At 45.2% G+C, this 24,289-nt stretch overlaps 1 protein-coding gene across 7 annotated transcripts in view; it reads right to left on the bottom strand.

Annotated features, from left to right (window-relative positions):
* Positions 1-6,306: 6,306 nt before the first annotated feature.
* The window catches only part of TPD52 (tumor protein D52), a 69,731-nt gene continuing 51,748 nt past the window's right edge, over positions 6,307-24,289 (bottom strand). For 4 of the 7 annotated variants that reach the window (XM_023751914.1, XM_023751915.1, XM_023751916.1 and 1 more), the window contains exons 2-7: positions 22,243-22,358; positions 19,155-19,303; positions 17,645-17,746; positions 8,356-8,397; positions 6,851-6,911; positions 6,307-6,598 (exon numbers count right to left, since the gene is read on the bottom strand). In XM_023751914.1, the coding sequence (XP_023607682.1) occupies positions 6,479-6,598; positions 6,851-6,911; positions 8,356-8,397; positions 17,645-17,746; positions 19,155-19,303; positions 22,243-22,358 (590 nt within the window). In that variant the 3' untranslated portion in view covers positions 6,307-6,478. The remainder of the gene's footprint in view (positions 6,599-6,850; positions 6,912-8,355; positions 8,398-17,644; positions 17,747-19,154; positions 19,304-22,242; positions 22,359-24,289) is intronic. The other 3 variants (XM_014453663.2, XM_014453664.2, XM_006086283.3) reach the window with 3 other exon arrangements.

The raw sequence follows: 24,289 nt of genomic DNA, 5'->3' as shown, positions 1-24,289 counted from the left end.
TTTTGTTCAGCGTCTGCGCCCCCATTTCGCTGTTGGACGGCCGACACCGGCCTCGGACATCTGTGAAACCCTGCTCCATCTCTGCCTGTCCTGCGGCCGGTCCGCCCACGTTCACCAACACGAGGCTTCCCGAGACCCGCTTGTCATCCCCACACCTTACATCCCTCCTAGGCCCTCCTAGGGATTGAGGCTCCGGAATGGGCTTAAATATGCGCCACCGGAGACCCCACCCTCACTCGTGATTTTTCTCCGAGTTTATCCCCCGATGTTAATTCACAGGTTTTGTCCACACTCTTCAAAGCCGAGCCCAATCCCATATTGAACAAGTGTTTACGAATTAAGCTGCCCAACCATCTTCTGCCCAACAATCATATTAATTAGTTCTGTAATTACTTATCTGTAATTAGTGATTTTGAGAGGAGACGGCAAGCACCCTTCCCAGTTTACTTGCAGGCACTTTGACAGGAGGGATTTTTCTGTGAGACAGCCCTGTTTTAATAATGCCTTTATGTTCTCAACTGCACGGTCAGACAAAATACAAAACACCAGAAGTAAACTAACCTCGGGATGGTGCATAACTGTATGAATCGCATATTTACAGACATTATTAGCCAACTGTAAGGTAATCCTTACAAACTCAGTTAAGGGGCTTAAATTCCACTCCAGGTGAGTTCTTCCTTCAGGGCACTTAAACCATGTATTTCCCTTGGCCATTACTTGCATCTTGCATAAGACATTTTGCATTATTCTGTATGGCTGTTGCTCTTTCCTTCTACTTTAGGGAGAAGTGTGGTAACTTACAATGAACATTGGCCTGTGACCTTAAAAACCCTTAATTCACCCTAGCCAATTTGGCTCAGTGGACAGAGCATCAGCCTGCGGACAGGTCCCGGGTTCGATTTTGGTCAAGGCACATGCTCGGGTTGCCAGCTCCATCCCCAGTGGGGGGCATGTAGGAGGCAGCCGATCAATGATTCTCCCTCTCCCTCCCTCTCTGAAATCAATAAAAATTAAAATTTAAAAGAACCCTTAAATCTAGTCTGGACTAATCTTGACCGCAGGCAACCCAACTTAATGTTAATTTGATTCCCTCACTGGTAAAACCAAATTATTAGACCCTGTGTTAAATTTAAGGAAATGTGTGTAAACCTACATCAGTATCTACAGGACAAATGGGATTAGTAATATCCCAGCTCTTAAATAACAGATGTACTGTGTTCCTGTTCTGCCTCAGCCAGATGATAAATTCCTTGAGGATTCTAACAGGTATTGGGACAAATCTTCAAGTTTTTAATATATGAGTGAGTTTGTATCAGCTGATTTCAAGTTGTGCTAAGTTCTCTGCCTTTGGTACAGCATCAGAGCATCAAATGGGAGGATGGGCATATCAGCATGGAGGTATCCGCACACGGTCCTTGCCTGTTCAAGCACCAATCGTAGCATCAGCTCTGATGCAGTGTCTTCATCAGATTCTGACCCTGCTCTACCCCTGGAGCCACTCGTTCTTTATTATATAGGCTGTTCCCCCTATCGCTTGCAAGTAGTTGGTAAGCTTTGTAAAAACATTAGAGATGGCCAATGGCAAGGAAAGTGAATAGGAAGTAGTTCAAGTCCTGGCTCCACACCCCCTGGCTGTGATCTCATCTATGAAAAGGTGATGCTGCCACATCCTTGGGTAAAATATTAAAGGAAATGAGCATACAATGCCAGCACTTACTGAAAGCTCAATAGTGACTACTAGTGGCAACACGGAGGTGATCAGAAATGCATGCCTCTTAAGCTTGCATGAAAACCTGGGGGAAAGGACAGGGCTAGCCATACAATGGGGAGATGTTAGTATCTCAAGTCTTTTCAGCCATAGAGAATACGATCATTAGGGAGTTCATGTAGAAGATGAGTGGGGACAGGCATAGCATTTAAGGAGTTGAAAGAAGAGAATACCAGGAAATAGGCAAACTGAAAAAGTCTCCCCTAGAAACCAAGAGGGAGACTTTAAAGCACGTTGAAATGGAGTGTTAAAATGAAAGATATTACCCACTTAAAAATATTCAAACAGCCGAAACCGGTTTGGCTCAGTGGATAGAGCGTTGGCCTGCGGACTGGGGGGGGTCCCAGGTTCGATTCCGGTCAAGGGCATGTACCTGGGTTGCGGGCACATCCCCAGTGGGAGATGTGCAGGAGGCGGCTGATCGATGTTTCTCTCTCATCGATGTTTCTAACTCTCTATCTCTCTCCCTTCCTCTCTGTAAAAAATCAATAAAATATATTAAAAAAATAAAAATAGCAGGATAAACATTTCTCTAAAAAAAAATTCAAACAACAAAATTGTTTTTTGCTGTATTCTAGGAAAACCACATTAAAATAACCACTACCGGCCAATCTCACTAAGTAACATCAAAATTACATATGAGAGTTGGCAAGGATTTTAGTTGCCTTATAGCTTTTCTCTAAATATGAAATCCTGGCAGGTGACAGGCATATGCAGACCCCACCCTCGGGTGGCTTACCAATGCAGTGAGTTATTTTACCTTAGTTTTGGTTCATTTGTATTTCAGAATGAGGACAATATGAAAATTGTGAAATCTAAGGTTGCAAGTTTACTTGAAAGTTGATACTGCTTGCCCTAGTTGGCTTGGCTCAGTGGATAGAGCGTCGGCCTGTGGATTGAAGGGTCCTGGGTTCGATTCCGGTCAAGGGCATGACCCCCAGTAGGGGGCGTGCAGGAGGCAGCCAATCGATGATGCTCTCTCATCATTGATGTTTCTCTCCCTTCCTCTCTGAAATCAATAAAAAATATTTTAAAAAGTGATACTGCTTTATAGTAACTGTAACCTCACATAGTCCCTATAATTAATCAAATCACAAGGGGACAGTCACTAGTTAGTAGACAAATGTCTCCTCAGGGCAAAAATATGATTTTTCACCTGGGTTTTCAGAGCTATAAAGAAATGTGTACAGTATGATCCAATTTATAAAGGATTCCAGAAAACGCAAACGAGTGACAAAAAGCAGATCAAGGAGAAGAGGGGCCTGAGGGAGAGGTAACAAAAGGGCACAGGAAACCAGTGAGGGGAGCAACGGGTAGTGTCCACTGTGTCGATTGTGGTGGTGATTTGGTGAATGTGTACATATGTTGAAACATTAAACTGTACCCTTAAATTTGAGTCATTCTGGTATGTCAATTATACCTCAATGCTGAAACTAGTTTGGCTCAGTGGATAGAGCGTCGGCTTGCGGACTAAAAGGTCCCAGGTTCGATTCTGGTCAAGGGCATGTACCTGGGTTGCGGGCACATCCCCAGTGGGAGGTGTGCAGGAGGCAGCTGATCGATGTTTCTCTCTCATCGATGTTTCTAACTCTCTATCTCTCTCCCTTCCTCTCTCTTAAATTTGAGTCATTCTGGTATGTCAATTATACCTCAATAAAATTATTTTTAAAAAGAAACGAGAAATCGATGTGATCCTGACAGGGCCTTCCCCAGCACCCGCTCTGGCACATACACACACATCCACCTGCAAAGGCTCTGGGTGGACAGCACGCAGCCTCCCGTTGGAGTCACTGATTCAGTTTTGTTTGGTAGCTGCTTGTGTTTCTCCATGTCCAGGACGTGGAGGGTCTGGAGAGAAGCTGTCCCACCTGAGGTGACATATATAAGACGACCCAAACCCAAAGTATAGAATTTTTATTGTTTTCAAATGCTATACAAAAGAAAAATAGACAGTGTGCATTTCTTGATTAACAGATCCAGAAATAGTGACCCCAAATTAAACATGCTTGTTTCTCTATTTCAGTAGTTTGAGTTACCAAGATGATAATCCAGTGAGTTCTCTCCCAGTGATTACTTTGGCCTCATAAGCAAAAGAATTCTTTGTTTATTCCCACAAACTCCATACACCAAAGACAGTTCCTTTGTAAGAAGGGGACACTTCAGAGGTGATTTTCTCCTCTGAAGCTTCTTGAATCCTTGAATATCTGAGAGTTTGCTCTCAAGTTGCTGTTTTCTTAGTGTCAAACATAAAACACAACAGAGGGAACTGTGAGTTCATAACATGGAATCCTCACAAAGACCACTTTGAATATTTCCAAATCCATGTCTATTTTTCTAAATTCACCCTCCCCCTACTTTGACTACTTTAAGAGGCAACTTACTATGCAATAGATTAAATCATTTTTAGATTAAGTGTAGTGATTCTCTGATTTCTCCTGTCACAGCCATCGCCTATACCCCGGCACACCCACCCCATTTCTACCCCATTTCTATCACTTCTCTGCATAAGCTAACGAGACTTGAGGATATTTCACTTAACTAAAAAGTTGCCGTCTTACTCCACTTTGCCTTGTTGAGAAGATAGTAACAGCAGGATGCTCAAGAAACAACATGATGAAAAGGTATTGTGATAAAAAACTTAAAGATGACATAGTTGGTAGAAAAATATAACTTAACAGTTATGCTGAGTAACCACAATATTTCTATTTAAAAAAGAAACATATTTCTACAGATCTCCCCAGGGACAATGCTGCAATGACCTTCGCCTTAAATCCTCTATAAGGAAATAATTTATAATATGTTAGCCTAATCCCATTAAGTAATGATTTAAAGGGGATGGTAAAACACAACACCCCCCTTTTTTAGCATAGACACCCACTGATTATTTAATACAGCAAGCTGTTTGCAGACCATTGGTCTCATAGTAATATCGAGATCTATACTATTGGCATACAGAATTTATTAAGCTTTTTACACATAATAGAGCAGAGTTCCTATTGTATCTAAAGTGCTAACAAGCTCTAATAATCAAGACGGGCAGCATGTTACTTGAGAACAGTCAACACTTGTGCATTTTCAAATGTGGTTTCCTAAGATAATTTCTGTCCAAGTGAAGCTAGCCATGCTTTTTAATAACGCTTTAGGTCACTCCAAGCTTGGCAATTAACATCTGGCATAAACAATAATAAAACTATCACAACTTGATAAATAACAAATACAACATTGTAGGCCATAACCATACACAGCAGAAGGAAAAGGTAGTGGTGACGAATCAGTAGCTGTTACAATTAACAGAGCACATGCCTCCATGCAGTTCCTTCCAGAGTATTTGGTGCACTCAGTCCTGACACGCAGTGCTTGAAGCAGGGCACAATGTCTGCAGAATCATGTAATAATTTCTAACACACTGAAAACATGTCAGTAGAAAATGGTGAGTTGATTTTTATTAATGCATTAAATCCTGTGGAGTTATCACCAACCCCTTAGTATAAAATCTGTTCAACTTATATTAGATAACTCTGTGTGCTTCTTATTTTTAAATGGTGGGAAATGAATTAAATGAAGACAGGAATGATTTCCCTAATGTGACTGATTTTAGCATTTTTACCTCTAACTAGGTCTAAAAAACTTCTGGCTTTTGAATTGATTATTTGAAGAGAGTGTTCCTTTATCAACCTACTGATAATACAACATGCTTGATTCAGAATGTTATCCTGCATACTCTGAAACACAACTTTAATCCAGTGAAAAACAGGGTGATGTAAGTGGCATAAGAACCAGTGCACTGAAATGATTACTGTCACAAATGGTGACAAGGATGTGGGGTCCCTCTCCAGTCACTAAGGAGTTTGAATTACTGTACATATTGTCACTTATAAAATAACTAGAGGCCCGGTGCACGAATTCATGCATGGGTGGGGTCCCTAGGCCTGGCCGGCGATCATGGCCGATCGGGGCCTGCTGGCCGGGGGGAAAAACAGGGGGAGGGACCATGGGAGGTTGGCTGTGAGAGCGCACTGACTACCAGGGGGCAGCTCCTGCGTTGAGCGTCTGCCCCCTGGTGGTCAGTACACGTCACAGTGACTGGTCGACCGGTTGTTCCGGTCATTCGGTCATAAGGGTTGCTTAGGCTTTTATATATATAGATAACTAGTGGGATGTAGAACTGATGTACTTAGTTTTCTGTCTTCAGGCACCCAAGATATAAGATAACCTCACACCAAACAATGTCTACTCCACAATGTCTGCAGCTGGTAGTTCTTCCCTTGGAGGTGAAGGAAATTATGCCAAGACTTTTAATAACCAGGATTCAGAAAACTTAAAGAGGTTTGAAAAAGGAGGAAAAGAAAATGATATAGAAGACAAAGACCAAACTGGCATCCCAGATCCAAAGCGATTTGGGGAAGCAGGAAAGCCATGCTGACAGCCTGCCGCTTCTCCAATCATCCTAGCAAGGGTCCCCGGGTACCACCCGTGTTTGTGTAATGGTGCTTCCTACGTCAAGGGCCTGAAAGGCACATTGAAGGGTGTTTCCCAGGGACAGAGGTGAAGATATTTTTATTTTGTTTAACCCACAGACTATTTAGTCAAAGGAATACATAAGGCGAAATGAAAGCACGTGGGGTGGGAATTCACGGCGATGAAGGCTGACAAGATGTGCTTGGGTCTCGCTGGCAGCATCTGGCAGTGGTGCAGGACAGTGGCAGGACCTCACGGGCCCGCCTGGGTCTGCTCTGGAAGAGGCTCCGTGGCCGTGGCACTAGCACTGGCAGTCGAATTCAAGACGTCTCCGAAATCACCGCCGGCAGGCTTGGTCCCCCCTACTTTAGACTTTTTAAGAAGTTCAAAAAGAAAGAGACATCATGAAACACACTTAGCTGTCTCTAAGAAATTACACATTTCTTTTCAGCATTTAGGATGCTACCATGCTACAACGTACACTCAAAACACTGATTAAAACTGATCACCTTAAATGTATTAATCATGTAAATAATAAAGTTATTAAAGTTCTTTAAAATAGTAATCTACCCACACCAAAGAGAGTTCAGACAGCAAACAAGATAACAAAAAAACCATGTTCACCTCTCTACTTGCCTTTAAGTTTTCAACCTTCTCTTCAAATGATTTGAAAGTTGGGGAGTTTCTATGGAGAGAAAAAAATATATATATAGTAAAAAAAGAAAGCCACAAATGTTGAAACCATCATTAGTTGACTGTATTCCTCTTAGCCATTACTCTCAGCAAAGGAACAGGTATCTCTGTCGACCCCACAGGCGTGCAGGCGCACACACAGGTGTATTGTGGAAAACTGTCCACTTCTATTCTAAGATTTCTACAGTGATGCTTTTGGCCCAGGAACAAAGCCAGTCTAAGACATATAAACGGAGATACAGTCAAGTGCATGTGTGGTAACACACCAACTGGTCAGGTAACACACCAACTCTTGTCACTTCCCCAACCAACGTGTCACGCAGTCAGTTTAGCCTGGCTAAGGCACCACGCTCTGGAACTCGCGTTTAAGTCCACACGTTGCCTGGCACGACTCCTGCGTGAATCCACATCATCAAGCAGGACACGCCAACCGGAGGCGGTCCTGTAACAGGGATCAGCTCCCCAGGGGGCTTCATAATAGAGGAGGAAGGAGCCCAGAAACCTGGCTCAGCCTCTGCACAAAGCTGCCCCGGGGCAGAAGCTCTGCGCCATGGAGAGCCCCTCCCACACCTTCAGGCCCATCCACATTCATCCAGGGGGATCGTAGTGCCTTGGTCACTCCCATCAGGGTGGCTGCATGTTACTATCCACCCAACCTCGAATATCCTTCCTGCCACCAAGATGAAGGTGAGGGAGGGGACAGGGCCTTCCTCCTTGCACAGTGCCCATCAGCAGCCAGTCTCAAAGTGTGGTCCCTGACTAGCTGCATCTGTAGCTCTAGGCAACCTGTTCACAATGCGGACAACCTGTCCACCCTAGGCGGACAAAATGAGAAACTCTAGCGGGGCGGGGGGTGGCAAGCAGGGGGCCCTTAACAAGCCCTCCAGGTGGTTCTGCTGCCCACTGCCAGTGAAGCCAAACAGGCTGTTGGAGACCCTCCACCTGCCTCTCTAGGGAGGTAGGTGAGGCCCTGACATGTAGGATTTGCAAGGGCATCCTGATGAAAAAGGACAGAATTAAGTCACGGGTGGTTCCAAACGTCCCTGTGGGATGAGGGACCTGGAAACGGAGGGTGGAGAAAGGGGAGTGTGACTAAGCTACAATGGACAGAGGTCCAGGCACCGGCATTTGTGAGAAGAAAGGGTTTATTTGATGAGTCATGGTCATATTTTCAATGAAACGGATTTCAGATATAAAACAATAGATTTACAAAATAAAACAAATAATTGTTTTTTTTAAAGAAATCACAGCATTTAATGGAGCTCTCACACCCATCCTATCGTGATAGGAGGAGCAGCCGAAAACTGACCCAGAGCCTAAAGCAGCGGCTTGTTTAGGGAGAACTCTGGCTTCCACTTCAGAAAGTTCCTGGTGATCATCTCAACAAAGACTGAGAAAGCAGAAGACCAACAACACTTTGTAAAAATATACTTTACCTCATAGCGGGCATGCTAATTGAATGCTGAATGGAGCGTATACTAAGGCAGCATTAAAAAGAGAAAAATGAAGTTAGTACACGGGTGATGAGACATGAAAAACAAACAGAAGTCGGCTTTTAGAAGCACGTTCCTGTGGCACTGTGAAGAATTATCTACTTTTTGAGGTGGAGGGGGTCAAAGTTACTCTAATATGTACTTCTACTCCTGAGCCAGAAGTTAACAGCCAACAATTCAACCCTGCATGTTTACAGCATTGGTGGAAATTGCATCTGTTGGGCATCAAGCACCCGGCTCAGAAGTACAAGGTCACGGCGGAATCAAGAGTGAAACCCAGATCACCCAGTCGGTTTGGCTCAGTGGTTGAGTGTTGACCTCTGAACAAGGAGGTCATAGTTGGATTCCCGGTCAGGGCACATGTCCAATTGCAGGCGCGATCCCCAGTAGAGAGCGTGCAGAAGGCAGCTGATCAATGGTTCTCTCTCATCATTGATGTTTCTATCTCTCTCTCCCTTCCTCTCTGAAATCAATAAAAAAAATATATTTTTTAAAAAAATGGAACCCAGGTCTTTGGGACTCCCAAGTTAATGTTCACCACCTCCCCTCAAAAATCAGTGCGCACACATACAGGTACACACATACAAGCCAGGCCAGGGGAGGGCTCCTCGGCCATCTTTCTCCCACGTATTATTTGTCACCAGAACAGGAAAGTTCAAAACGAATCACCTATTTGGTGATGTTAAGTGATTTACATATGCCTCCTTGGTAGTAGTCACACCAGTTTTCTAAGTAAGAGACACTTGTATTTCACATCAATTAAATGAAATGTTCTTAATGGTCATTCACATAACATTCGGCCCCTGTTTGACTAGGACCAACTTCTTATTCAAGGGCAATGCGTTCACTGACCGCTCAGGGTCCAGGTCACCTCCTCTCAGCCGCCTCCCACAGAGGCCACCTCACAAGAAGGCCTTTCCTGGGCTCACAGTTAGGAATCCTGCTGATGCTGTTACTGGGCTTAGAACACTCTGACAGCATTTTTGGTAAATAATTTCCTTTGGTTAAGGTATTAATTCTCTATTCCTTTTTAAAAATCGTGTGTGTGTGTGTGTGTGTGTGTGTGTGTGTGAGAGAGAGAGAGAGAGAGAGAGAGAGAGAGAGAGAGAGAGAGATTTAATTTTCTCAAAGACTGAGCTGTTACAAGTGACAACGTGTTTCCAGTGTAGCTCCCCAAAACTAGCTTTGCATTAATATGTAATAATATGAAGTATGATCTTGATATAAACCAAGATATGCTGGCAGCTGGTGTAGTCAAGATAATGAGTAAACCAACCACTTGGACATCTTCAGACTTAATGCCTTCGTAACACAGGAAAAGACCCACACAGCATTCTCTGTCCTAGAACGGTGGGAATCTATTCTGAGAGAAATCTGCTCATTCTTTGCCTGCTTGATGTTGGATCCATATTTGAAGGATAGAAATTAATAAAAATCAATAGAAGGACTCCAGATGTTACTGGCCCCTCCTGGGGACCCTAAAAAAGCTGCCTACAGCCAAACAGCCACACTGCCACTTCGGCCAGCTGACACCTGGACCATAGCTACCCTCCTGGTGATGTACAAACTGTTTGGACTGAATGGAAAAAAGAGCTCAGACGATTGGGATTCTCGTCCAGAGAGGCTGTGATCAGGACACTCAGCCGCTGTCAGTCAGTGGCAGATACTTGAGCTCAAATGTCCAGGAAGACATTTTGGGGACCAGGTGCCAGCTGCAAGAACGCAGAGGAGCCCAATACAAGTAAAAAATAGCTATAGGTTTATATAAAAAAACATGTTTAAAAAAAAAAAGGAAATCTCCTTTGGAAATAAAGACAAATTAGCACTTCCTCTTATGTATACCAAAAATACTTGCTAATAAGGCTACTGAATTATTATATACGCTATTAAAAACTCTAACATCGATGTTCATCACCAGAACCAAGGGGTGGTTTAATGTATTTTTCTCAAAACATTAAAGCAAGAGTCAGTGCTAAGCACATACATGCAGAAGGTAAGCAAACGAGAGGCTGGATCTGAACTCGCCAACGGGAAAGCTGGCCGTCCCCAGAGGGCCTCCCGGCTAACACTCCTCACCGCCTCCCTCCCTCACTGCACCTGCCTCTCAGGGCGTCAAAAACAGATCTCTCCTCCCCCCTTCTCCCCCACACCAGGTCAAGGCTTAAGACAGATATCCAAATCCCAAGTGCTAATTTATTGATTGACCACATAAAATAAAAACTGCTGCTGAGCTTAACAATTCCATTCAGCAGAATTCCCACAATTCCTGCAGACTGAGATGCCTGCCCCTGTCCTCTGGGTGAGCAAGGAGCCAGCACAAAGGGGACTTAACAGGATTAACCGGCCACTCCAGGGGCGCCTACGTCCAGAAAATGCCTGCTGCTGCGAGAGAAACTATCCCAGCTCCCTCTCCCTGAAGGGTCCTCGGGCACATGGCTTGTATTTGCCTCTGCAACTCACTGATTTAAAAGATGTGGTTTTGCCCTAGCTGGTTTGGCTCAGTGGGTAGAGCATTGGCCTGCAGACCAAAGGGTTCTGGGTTCGATTCCAGTCAAGGGCACATGCCTGGGTTGCAGGCTCAATCCACAGTAGGGGGCGTGCAGGAGGCAGCCAATCAATGATTCTCTCTCATTGTTGAAGTTTCTATCTCTCTCCCTCTCCCTTCCTCTCTGAAATCAATAAAAATATATTTTTTAAAAAATAAATAAAAGATGTGTTTTTCTTTACATATGTTTCCTGTTAGGTATGTTTTCACATGTTTTCTATTCTAGATGAACACATTAAATCAGATTACAGTCAGGACTTCTTGACCTAGAAATTATTTTTTAAATGACTTTCCCCAAGTTTTAATCTGTAAGAATTATCAAATTTAGTTAGCTTTCAAAAGACAATCTTATTGCTCTCATTTCCAAATTTTAATCAAAAGCCTTACTTTAACTTCCACATACTGGCATGCAATAGATCATTAAAGACAGGGCTGGCAAAGGAGGAGCACATCAGCTCAGTAATGTTCTTTTAAAGCTGAGAGAAGGGATTGCGGGTGGCGCTGGAGAGGAGCAGCGACACTCAGTGCCTTTCCGGTGAAGCGCTGAGGCGGCATGGGGCTCCCCCTCATGCATTCGCTGGCTCTTTCCAAAGTAGAACGAGAACAGTGCTCAACGTCATTTCTCCAGAGCACCACAGGCTTTCAGGTCTGTGTTCAGATCACATCTAACACTGTCTGTAACCAGGTAGGAACAGAGCTCTCCATTCCCAGCTCCTTGCCAGGCCCCACTCTCCTCCCGCTCCATCCACCAAGATGTTCAAGTTCTTCCCAAAGGAACCAGATGGGTGAGTGGCTGTGCTTTGGACCTGCCCCCAACAGCCACCTGGATGTTTGCAGGATGGAGGATGGGACTGAATATGTATTAGGACTCACATAGCTTTAGAGAAAACTGTCGAAACCACTACCTGAAGCACTAGACCATTTTTTAAAAATCTTTATTGTTGAAAGTATTACACATGTCCTCCCCCACTGACACCCTCCAGCCCCCGCGCCCGCAGCCCCCAGGCCTTCACCACTGTATTGTCTGTGTCCATGGGTTATGCATATATGCATACAAGGTCTTTGGTTGATTACTACCACACACCCGCCCACCCTCCCTGCCTTCCCTCTGAGATTCCGCACTCTACTCCATGCTTCCATGTGCCTGGCTCCACTCCGTCACCAGTTTATTTTGATACTTAGATTCCACATTGAGTGAGATCATGTGATACTTGTCTTTCTCTGACTTATTTCACTAGCACGATACTCTCCAGATCCCTCCATGCTGTCTCAGAGGGTAAGAGATTCTTTTTTACTACTGCATACATCAGTGACTTTGAGCATTTTTTCATATGTCTCTTGGCATCTGTATGTCCACTTGGGAGAAGAGTCTCTTTAGGTCCTTTGCCCATTTTTTGACTGGATTGTTTGTCTTCCCTGAGCACTCTAAAATCTTTATTGTTGAAAGTATTACATAGGTCTCTTTTATCCCCCATTGACCTCTCCCAGCCTGCTCCCACACCCCAGCACAGGCCCTCACCCCCCTGCTGTCTGTGTCCATTGGTTATGTTTACATGCATGCATACAAGCCCTTTGGTTGATCTCTTACCCCCACCCCCACCCCCTGCCTTCCCTCTGAGGTTGGACAGTCTTCTGTGTCTCTGGATCTATTTTTGTTCATTAGTTTATGTTGTTTATTATATTCTACAAATGAGTGAGACCATGTGATATTTATCTTTCTCCGGCTGGCTTATTTCACTTAGCATGATGCTCTCCAGGTCCATCCATGCTGTTACAAATGATAGACTTTCTTTTTCATAGCTGCATAGTATTCCATGTGTAGATGTACCACAGTTTTTTAATCCACTCATCTGCTAATGGGCACTTAGGCTGTTTCCAAATCTTAGCTATTGTAATTGTGCTGCTATAAACACAGGGGTGCATATATTCTTTCTGATTGGTGTTTCTGATTTCTTGGGATATATTCCTAAAAGTGGAATTACTGGGTCAAATGGGAGTTCCATTTTTAATTTTTGAGGAAACTCCATACTGTTTTCCCCAATGGCTGCACCAGTCTGCGTTCCCACCAGCAGTGCACGAGGGATCCTTTTTCTCCACAACCTCACCAGCACTTGTCGTTTGTTGATGATAGCCATTCTGACAGGTATGAGATGGTACCTCATTGTTGTTTTGATTTGCATCTCTCTGATAGATCAGTGACTTTGAGCGTGTTTTCATATGTCTCTTGACCTTCTGTCTGTCCACTTTGGAGAAGTGTCTATTTAGGTCCTTTGCCCATTTTTTTTATTGGATGGTTTGTCTTACTTGTTAAGTTGTATGAGTTCCCTATAAGTTTTGGAGATTAAACCCATATCGGATTAACATTGGCAAATATGTTCTCCCATGCACTGGGCTTTCTTGTTTTGTTGATGGTTTCTTTTGCTGTGCAGCTTTTTATTTTAATGTAGTCCATTTATTTATTTTCTCCTTAGTTTCCATTGTCCTAGGAGCTGTATCAGTAAATATATTGCTATGAGATATGTCTGGTATCTAAGATTTTTATGGTTTCCCATCTTATGTTTAAGTATTTTATCCATTTTGAGTTTATTCTTGTGTATGGTGTAAGTTGGTGGTCTAGTTTTATTTTTTACATGTATCTGTACAATTTTCCCAACACCATTTACTGAAGAGACTGTCTTGACTCCATTGTATGCTCTTGCCTCCTTTGTCAAATATTGAGTGTAATGGCTTGGGTAGATTTCTGGGGTCTCTGTTCTGTTCCATTGATCTATCTTCCTGTTCTTGTGCCAGTACCAGGCTGTTCTGATTACGGTGGCTTTGCAGTATAACTTGATATATGGTATTGTGATTCCTCCAACTTTGTTCTTCTTTCTCAAGATTGCTGCAGCTATTCAGGGTCTTTTTTGGTTCCATATAAATTTTTGGACTATTTGTTCTCAATCTGTGAAATATGCTGTTGGTATTTTAATGGGGATTGCATTGAATCTACAGATTGCTTAGCATAGTAAAGACATTTTAATGATGTTAATTCAACCAATCCATGAACACAGTATACTCTTCTACTTGTTTATAACTCCCTCTATCTCTTTTTTCAATGTCTTATAGTTTTCCAAGTACAAGTCTTTTACCTCCTTGGTTAAGTTTATTCCTAAGTATCTTAATTTTTTTGTTGCAATGGTAAAAGGGATTGTTTGTTTAGTTTCTCTTTGAGAATTCATTATTCTAAAAAAGCCATCGATTTTGGGGTGTTGATTTTGTATCCTGCTACACTGCCAAATTCTTTAAGTCTAGTAGTTCTTTGGTGGAGTCTTTAGAGTTTTCTACTTTACAATATCATGTCATCTGAGAATAATGAGTTTTACTTCCTCCCTTCCAATTTGGATGCCTTTTATTTCTTCTTCTTGTCTGATCGCTATGGCTAGCACTTCCAGTGCTATGTTGAACAGGAGTGGTGAAAGTGGACATCCCTGTCTTGCTCCTGTTCTTAGGGAAAATGACTTTAGTTTTTGCCCATTCAGTCTGATGTTGGCTGTAGGTCTGTCATATATGGTCTTTATCATGTTGAGATATACTCCCTCTATTCCCACTTTGCTGAGAATATGGGTATTGGATTTATCAAATATGGGTATTGGAATTTGTCAAATGCTTTTCCTGCATCTTTTGATATGATAATGTGATTTTTGTCTTTCCATTTGTTTATGTGATGTGTCATGTTTATTGATTTGTGGATATTGTACCAGCCTTGCATCTCTGGAATAAATCCCACTGGTCATGGTGTAGGATCTTTCTAATGTAATGCTGGATCTGATTTGCTTATATTTTGTTGAGGATTTTAGCATCTATGTTCATCAGGGATATTGGCCTGTATTCTCTTTCTGTGTAGTGTCTTTATCTGGTTTTAGAATTAGGATAATGCTGGGTTTATAAAAAGAGCTTGGAAGTGTTCCTTCCTCTTGGATTTTTTGGAATAGTTTAAGAAGTATAGGTGTTAGTTCTTCTTTGACTGTCTGGTAAAACTCTCCTGTGAAGCCATGCAAACCCAGGCTTTCATCTGCTGAGAGTTTTTTTGATTACTGCTTCTATTTCATCAGTTGTTACTGGACTATTCAGGTTTTCTGATTCTTCCTGATTGAGTTTTGGAAAATTGTATTTTTCTAGGAATTTTTCCATTTCATCCACATTGTCCAGTTTGTTGGCACATAGTGGTTCATAGTATTTTCTTACAATCCTTTGTATTTCTGTGGTGTCAGTGGTTACTTCTCCACTTTTGTTCCTGATTTTGTTTATTTGGGTCCTCTCTCTTTGTTTCTTGGTGAGTCTGGCTAATAGTTCATCAATCTTGTTTATCTTTTCAGAGAACCAGTTCTTGTTTTCATTGACTTTTTGTATTTTTTTCTTTAGTCTCTATCACTTAGACCAGTGGTCGGCAAACTGAGGCCCCTTGAGTGTGGCTCTTCCACAAAATACCATGTGCGGGCGCGCACGTACAGTGAGATTGAAACTTCGTGGCCACACTCAAGGGGCCAAAGAGCCGCATGTGGCTCGCGAGCCGCAGTTTGCCGACCACTGACTTAGACCATTTTTAATTGAACACTGAAGATACAGAATCCCTTATCACTGACTTCTTGCTTTTTTAAAGCACAATTTTAGCTTTATATGGTTCAATATTTAGACTTCATTTATCCCTGTCATTTACTCTGACCTGCAGGGCTGTGTCCCCAGGACAGAAGGGCCTCGGCCATAAGTCCCGTTTGCTTAAGATGACAAACAGCTGGATAGCGAGTGACCGAGAAGACCGTTCGCATGAGCAGGACAGAGATGGCGACCACTCAGCCTTCTGCCTGCACTCGGGGGACCCCTCCACCCTGGCCTCCTGACTAATGCTTAGCCATCTGTACGGGCAGGCGAGCGGTGCCCTCAGCATCGCGGTGGCTCCTTCTGGAAGGCACCGTCTGGCCTGACATCTTTTTGATGGGCTTTCCCTTTTGGCCCAATAGACTTTAGTTTTCCTTTAACGCCCCGGAAACGTCCCTGTGTGCACAGTTAAATAATATAACGACAGAAAAGAAGTAATAGTAAAAACTTTAAGCTAGTAAAATAGGTACTAAAAAGTGCAGAGAAATAGCATATTTTATCTTATGTGTGTTTTACCATACACACATTTTATCGTATGTATAGTTTGCCACATACATAAAGAACACTCGGAGTGCGCTGTAGGAGACGGAAACTGCCAGTGTGAGCCAGGCCGGCACGAGTGCACGTGGGAGCAGGCAGACACATCCTTATGAGGGAACCAAAGAAATGAAAGCACCAAACAAAGTCAGATGTTAGAAGGGAGGGATTCTGCACACCATGGCAGAGGTTTCTTTAAAAAAATGAAAGTAAAAAAGAAATGTCAAAATCATATGCACAGCCCTTGAACCACAATGTCCAACACTTCTTTCAATTCATTACCCATGGTCTACAAGAAACCCTCCCTTAAAACACAGGAACAGCACCAGAGAGAAAAGTATTCCAAATGCAAGAAAGTCAGGCAGCGGACGAACACGACCATCCAACTCGGCACCACAACCTAAGGAAGCACACGCGTCAGACGACAGCTGAGCCGCCTGACGGTGCGGACGCTCCTTACCTAAAGGAGTGGGAAAAGGCTTGCAATCTGCAAGAAGCCAGAGCCAGCATTAAAAAAGAAAGGAAGTTCGGGTAAATCTAAAACAATTCAATCACCCCCTTTTCCAAAGTCAGGTTTGAGCTGGATTCTGAAATGCCACACAGCACGACAGGAGCTGAGAGCATGACAGGGGTCTGTCATCGTGAGCAGGTTCAAGGACGCTGCACTCATCACCTTATGCTCAAGACAACGGCAGAACAAATGCAAAGAGCAAGTTCTTTGGCGTTCTGCGTACAAAGGCTACTAATACCCGGATTGCCAAAGTTGTCCAGCCAACAAAATTCTGGTTGTAAAATCTGTCCCCACAAATGAAGAGCACAGAGCCGTGCAATCTAAGGGTTTTGTTTTTAAAACAAGTCATTCATGCCAACAGAAGCACAGCCAATTAAAGCCACATCCACCCTTCCCAGTGCTACTCTAATCCACGCGGTGGGGGCACACATGGGAAGCGGGTTTATCAACATGGCCAGGAAAATTCTGCAGACTCAACAGAAATGCAAAATAAAAAGCAACAGTGCAAAATCAAGATTTGGGCATAAGCAGGAACACAGATACGGCTTATAAATTAGTGCATAGCCGTGCACAGGTGAGCATGCTACAGTGTCACTGCTGTGTGAAAACGCACCACGGAGAAGGCAAGGCAGGTCTCAGGCCACACATGCGTTCTGGTGCTCCTGGACTCACCCCCAGGGAGATACCACACTCGGCCCACGACTACAACTTGCGACCACAGGGGCATACTAACTCCATATGATCAGGAAGGACTCAAAGGACAAAAGTTCACAACCAGAATTGTTCAAGAACTTTAAATGAATTCATAAGGTGATTACTGTGAACACTATACCTAAAGGTTAGAGGGCCAGGCCTGGGGGACCTGCAGGGCCTGGTTTGAAGGCGTGCCGCTGCCCGGGCACAGAATCCAGGGTTACCAGGAATCAGACCCGGGGCACTGAGGCACCCACAGCACATTGCCATCTGCCTCAGCCACAGAATGAGCCAGAAAAAACAGGACGTACTTTACGTCTTCCAGCTTCTTGGTGATGACCGAGCCCACCGATGCAAAAGCAGCCGATGCTTTCTGTCCGGCTTGAGACAAGGTTTCAGACGTCTTTTTGTATCTGCATGGAAGTATAACAGAACAGATCAAAGAAAAGTAAGCAAACCTTTATTTCTAGAGCATCTAAAATCCTTCCCAACCACCGGTAGGCCTCATTGCAGCATCCAAATCCTTAACAATCACTGTGGACACAACCTTCTGCGTTGCCCGGACAGCCAGAAGGACAGAGGCCTGGGAAGGGCAAGGTTAGAGCGAGGGCTAAAAGTAGTCCCGGAGCAACAATGACAATGAGCCAGAGGCTGAAAGAAAGGACACCTCTTACCCTTGCCTTTGCCAGGTAAGCCAAACGAAACAAAAATGAAATCAAATTCCTCACACACTTTCTACCAGTTTCTCTCCTAAAAAGGGGCCAGAAGCAAGGTCGGCCACGTGCACTTTATTATCCAAATGAACCGAATGAGCATACAGAATAGCCGAATGCTGCACGTCTGCAGAGCCACCAGATAAGGGCTGGTGGACTCTCACCAGAGAACCTCAAGGTCCGATATTTAGAATAACCGTGACACCCGACTGTGATGTTTGTTGGCTGGGACACCCAGGGATGACTCACTGCCTCCCTCTCTCGTCTCCCCAGGGATTAGCAAAGGGGAAAACAGCAACAAAACAAAAGGATACGGTACCCACAGCAAAGGGGTCCAGAATCCACATTATAGGAAAGAACGACCCCTTTGCGATCGATATGAAAAACAAACGCAGTTTAACGGTTTCCTGCGTGTCTCCCCACTGCCTCCATGTCTGGGCAGAAAGGGGGCCCTGGGGGTGGGCACCCTGGTGCAGTCATGTCAGATCAGTGGGCCTCGCTGCTGCGGGTCCCAGCTCAGCAGGTGGGACTGAGTGCAGGTGACAGAGAGCACAGCTCGGAATCTATTGCTAGACTTGAGCTCCTCCTCGTGTCGGAAACCAAATGCATCCCGTGATCCAAATGACGAAAAGATAAAGGGGCGGGCCTCTGCCGCCAGCACGTGTCAGAGGTGCTGACCCGCAAGTCTCCTGGGAAGTGGAGAGCAGGGCAGAAGGACCCTGCCTCCCCCTTTCTGACAGGTATGTGACTCGCGACTTCCCTGGTCCCATCTCCTGGTCCAGAGTTCTCTCACCACCCACTCTATCCCGTTACTCCGAGAACTAAATGCCATGTGCGGATCTGGCAAGTCAACACCTAACGCTTTTGGAACTTAAACGATATTTCCTTGACTCATGTTGAGGCTGGTTTTCTTTCTAGTCCCTGCAACAGTCTGAAAGGCCGAAGTCACAGGAGAGTCAGGTACACTTGAGAACTAGGGGAAAGGGCTCGGCTTAGCACAAAGACAAGCTGCAGAACCGTCCTCGCTGCCTTTCTAGTCCCTCCCCAGACAAAAGGGGCAAAGGCGCCCTTTAATTCTCCAGACCAGCGTGTGGTCCAGGGGACTTACGCAGGCGTCGCGGTCACGTCCTGCCACCCTTTGGCAATGTTCTGCCGGAGCTCCTGGAGGGAGCTGATCCCCAGCTTCCGCTTGATCTCCGCCAGGTGCTTCTCCTTCGCGGCCAGCACCTGAGACAGAGTCTGGATCTCCTCTTCCACCTGCAGGAAGAGGTTGGGGTGAGAACACAGCAAGGTCATTCGACGAGGTAAGGTTGTTAGTGCAAAACTGTACTCCAAATCCTCACGTCATTTCGAAACGCTGTTTGACCACTGTATCTGTCTCTTGCTATATAACATATGCTACGCTGTTAAATAAATGGTGATGTGCTCCTCTCTCCTGTGAGGCTTCTCTTTCTTCTCCCGCTATTTCCATGTGGCCGTGCCCTCAGCGGTCCTGCACCCTCTCCCCTGTCCCTGTACGTCCTCACTCAGCTGTCTCCCAGGCTTAGGACTCAAACCTCCACACAGGTAATATTCACATCATCCTAATACCCCTCGCCTGACCTCTGGCCCACATGTCTTGCTGGACATTGCTCCTCGAATGCCTGTAAAACCCAGTATTTGCAAACTCAACTCAAGCGAATCTCCATCTCCCACCAAAACATGCACAACATCCACCCTCTCTGCATATACCATACGTGTTTGTATGGGAAACGTCACCCCAGTGCCTGCCAAAGCCACAGCCATAAAGAAATCACACTGTCTCCCTGAGCGGCCGGTCCCCATGGACGTCCCTGTGGGCCTGGTGCTGACTGACCAGCCTTAGGGAGGTGGTGGGAAGCGGGCCCGGCTCCAAGGACGGCGGCCCCCCGTGTGGCCAACAACAGTGAGGTGCCTGGTGTGAGGAGGTGCCTGGCTCATCGAGGCCTCTCTCGAGTCTCTGGCTGAGACACTGAGGCACCCGGGCGCAGAGCGGGAAAGACCTCGGTGAGGAAGCCGAGCACAGGCAGGACACGGCGAGGCTGACATGGGTCTCATTTTCGGATCAGGCTAGTCCCGCCTTTTAGAATGAGTGAGGAAGGCTTCACCTCTTTTCTTTTGTGGGAGAATTCACTGGCATTCATTCTTCCAATGTTTGGTAAAATCCACCAGTAAAACCATCTGGTCTGGTACTTTTTTGGGAGGTTTGTTTGATTACTGATATAATCTCTTTACATGTTGTGGGTCTGTTCAGGTTTTCTGTGTTTTTGGAGGATCAGTTATGACCATTTATGTGTTTTTAGGAACTTGTCCATCTTATCTAGGTCAAGATGGACAAAACCACAACACAAGACTTACGGGGCGCAGGGAAGGGGTGCGCCAAAGGAACCTGACAGCTCTAAAGGCCTACATGTAGGTAACAGCAAGACTCAAATCAATGTGATAGTATAGCTTACGGGACTAGAAAAAAAAGAAAAGAAAAGACAACCAAACCCAGAGCTAGCAGAAGGAAGGGAATAATAACAATAAGAGTGAAGGTAAATGAAACAGAGAACAGACAAACAACAGAGAAGATCAAGGAACCCACTGGTTCTTTAAAGAAATCAACAAAATTAACAAGCCTTTCGCTGGAATGACAAAAAATGAAAGTGAAGTCACAGATAACTAAAATCAGAAATGAAAGTGGCAACATCACTACTGACCTTACAGATTAAAAGAGAATAGTACTAGGAACAATTGTACGCCAACAAACCATATACAGAAATTAACTCAAAATAGATCAAAGGCTTAAATATACGCTCTAAGAGTCTTAGAAAAAAACACGGATAAATCTTCATGATCTGAGTTTTGGAAATAAGTTCTTAGATATAACACCAGCAATTAAAGAGAAAATAAACTGGACTTCATCAAAATGTGAAACTTCTGTGCAATAAGACACTATGAAGAAAAAGAAAAGGCAACATATAGAAGGGGAGGAAACATCTGAAAATCACACACTTTCTTGCAAATCTCATAAAGAGCTCTTATCTCAACAACAAAAAGACCAAAAAAATTTTTTGAAAAACTGGGCAAAGGATCAGAATATACATTTCTCTAAAGAATATACGCAAATGGCTAATAAGCCCAAGAAAAGATGCTCAATAGCATTGGTCACTAGTGAAACAGCATCAAAACCACAACGAGATATCACTTAATACTCACTAGGATGGTTATAATAAAAAAGACAGAAAATGGCAAACGCTGGCCACAAGGATGTACTGATGGGCATGTGAAATGGTGTCCCTGCTGGGGAAAACAGTTTTGATGGCTCCCCAAAGAGTCCTGTGGAATAACCATATGACACAGCATCTCCAAGTTTATAGCTAAAAGCATTGAAATTAGGTACGCAAACAAGTCCTTTTACACAAATGTGCCTCAGTATCTGTGAGTCAAACAGTGGAAACACCCAAATGTCCACGGATGGATGAATGGGTAAACAAAATACGGCAGAATCAGAGGATGGAATATCATCCAGTCATGAAAAGCAGTGAAGAACCAACACATGCGACAGGAGGAGGACGCCCACGAACATGCTGAACGGCGGACACCAGGGACAAGGTCGCGTGTCAAAAAAGTCTATTTCTATGAAATATCCAGAACAGGTTAATCCATAGAAACAGATCAGCAGGGTCTGAGGGAGGCCCTGGGGGTGCCCGCTTAATGAATGTGGGTCTCCTCTGGGGGTGCTAGAAATGCTTGGAACTAGACAGAAGTGGCAGTTGCATGACATCGTGACTGTGCTAAACACCACTGAACTGTGCACTATAAATGGTTAATTTTGTGAGAGAGAGAGAGAGAGAGAGAGAGAGAGAGAGTTCAAAGGTGCCTACATCCAAACCACAGCCCAGGGTAGAACAAAGTCATGGATGCAGACAAAAAGCCAAGGGTATTAAACGTAGGAAGACCCGTCTCATCCATTTCTCATCACCCTCCTTCCAGACCCACGTTACCCATATATACCTTCCCTCGTGCAAAAACCAAGTGATTCTCTCTCTTCTACCTGCTCTTCCCGCTCTAGGACAAGTGAACACACGCTGCTTTCTCTCCCTCGGAAATGACTGTAAGATGTTACCAAGGGCTTCAGAAAACCAAACGGCGCTTTGCTTTAAGTGCAAGTTCCAGAGGGAATGCTCCCCTACCTTTGCAAGCTCGCTCCTCAGCTCTTCTTGCTCCTCCTCGGACAGGGTCTCCGTGACACTGATCGTGGCAGCAGCATCCTCTCCAGCCTCGGGGACTGGGTCTGTTCTCAGCAGACCTTGTCGGGGTTACAAAGAAAGGCTGTAAGACATGCGAGCTGAGCACAGTCTTCCTTTACGCCCGCCCCCGACCCAGCCAGTCACGCATTGAGGGTGGACCAAGCATCATCTGTCTGCCCCTTGAACCAACCCTGTTTGCCCAGAAAGGGCCACAGGAGACTCGGCACTAACCACAAAAAACCACCAGCTTCGACTCTGCCAAAGCTGGAATTTAGAAAGCACAGCATTTGCTCAGTTTCTGTTCATGTCCTCAGTCATGATATAGACACTGAGAAGCCGAGGAGTGACAAGGCCAGGAATGAAATCTTGGCGAGGCTGCAATCCTAAACCAGTGACTCGGCACCACTAGTAATTCTCAGGAAACGGGGGTGGGTGGGGGCGCTCCAGGAGGCTCTAGCTTCCCCTGGCTGTGAACCCACACTGCACCCCGCGGCGAGGGGGAACTGCGGAGCACTCGGCCTGTTTCCTTCCACTAGGGAGTGGGTGTAGGAAACACCTTCTCGTAGCTTTTGTGTGTGTGTGTGTGGCATGCACTCACATACAGGGTAGGGCAAAAGTAGGTTTACAGTTGTTTGTATGGAAAATAATACAATAATCCTATATAACAAAATGCTAATATGCAAATCAAATGAACGGTGGAACAACTGGTCACTATGACATGCACTGACCACCAGGGGGGCAGACACTCAATGCAGGAGCTGCCCACACCCTGCAGGCCCCGACCGTGGCAATGAGGAGTGGGGCCAGCGAGCAGGCGGCGCCAGGCCAGCCAAGGCGGGTGTGAGCATGGGCCCCGATCACCCCGCCAGTCGCCCCACAGATCGGTCCTGATCACTAGCCAGGCCTAGGGACCCTACCATGCATGAATTTCGTGCACCGGGCCTCTAGTTGAATAATATAAGAATAAACTGTGCTTTGAATACTCACAACTGTAAACCTACTTTTGCCCCACCCTGTACATATACATATGTACACGTGTGTGTATGTGTGTGTGTATTATCCAGGTCCCTTAGAAACCCCTAATGTGTATATTCAGAGAAAAGACCAGCACCCACGTGAACTCTCCACATTCTTCAAGACCAGTCGCAGCGGCGCCCGCTGCCCTGGGGCAGAGCCGGCCTGCTCCTCCTGCAGGAAGAGCCCACAGTCCCAGCATTCCTGCACAAGACCAGGGAGGCAGCAGCTCTGTCCTCGCTCCGCCCACCACCAGTGAGCCCCCACAACATGGGTGCAAAATTTAAGGGGCCCCCAAAAAACTCACTATGAGCAATTTTAATTCTTAATGCAATCATTTGTAAAAATCAAAGTTAATTCAAAGAACCCACGATGAACCAAATACCCATTTTGCCACAGGCTCCAAAACAGCTTTGCACAGCACTGCTCCTCCTCTTGTCTTTGTTTAAAACGTTAGTATTTTGCTCATCATGGGTTTCTTTACATTACTTTACGTTTTTTAAAGTACCACATTTACATATTATTTATCTTGCTCACCAAGCTCCTGGTGTCCCTTTAAATCCTACTCCTGTGTCACAGTCCGCTCGTCCACCCTGTACCCATGTCACAGTTACCCCCTGTCACAGGTGCCCCCCTGTCACAGGTGCCCCCCTGTCACAGTTACCCCCTGTCACAGGTGCCTCCTTGTCACAGGTGCCCCCCTGTCACAGGTGCCCCCCTGTCACAGGTGCCCCCCTGTCACAGTTACCCCCTGTCACAGGTGCCTCCTTGTCACAGGTGCCCCCCTGTCACAGTTACCCCCTGTCACAGGTGCCCCCCTGTCACAGTTACCCCCTGTCACAGGTGCCTCCTTGTCACAGGTGCCCCCCGTCACAAGTGCCCCCCTGTCACAGGTACCCCCTGTCACAAGTGCCCCCCTGTCACAGGTACCCCCCTGTCACAAGTGCCCCCCTGTCACAGATAGCCCCCTGTCACA

This window comes from Myotis lucifugus, unplaced genomic scaffold, assembly GCF_000147115.1.
Source record: "Myotis lucifugus unplaced genomic scaffold, Myoluc2.0 scaffold_27, whole genome shotgun sequence".
Classification (NCBI taxonomy): Eukaryota; Metazoa; Chordata; class Mammalia; order Chiroptera; family Vespertilionidae; genus Myotis; species Myotis lucifugus.
The sequence above is the reverse complement of the archived record's forward strand: the minus strand, read 5'-3'. Positions and strand labels throughout refer to the sequence as shown.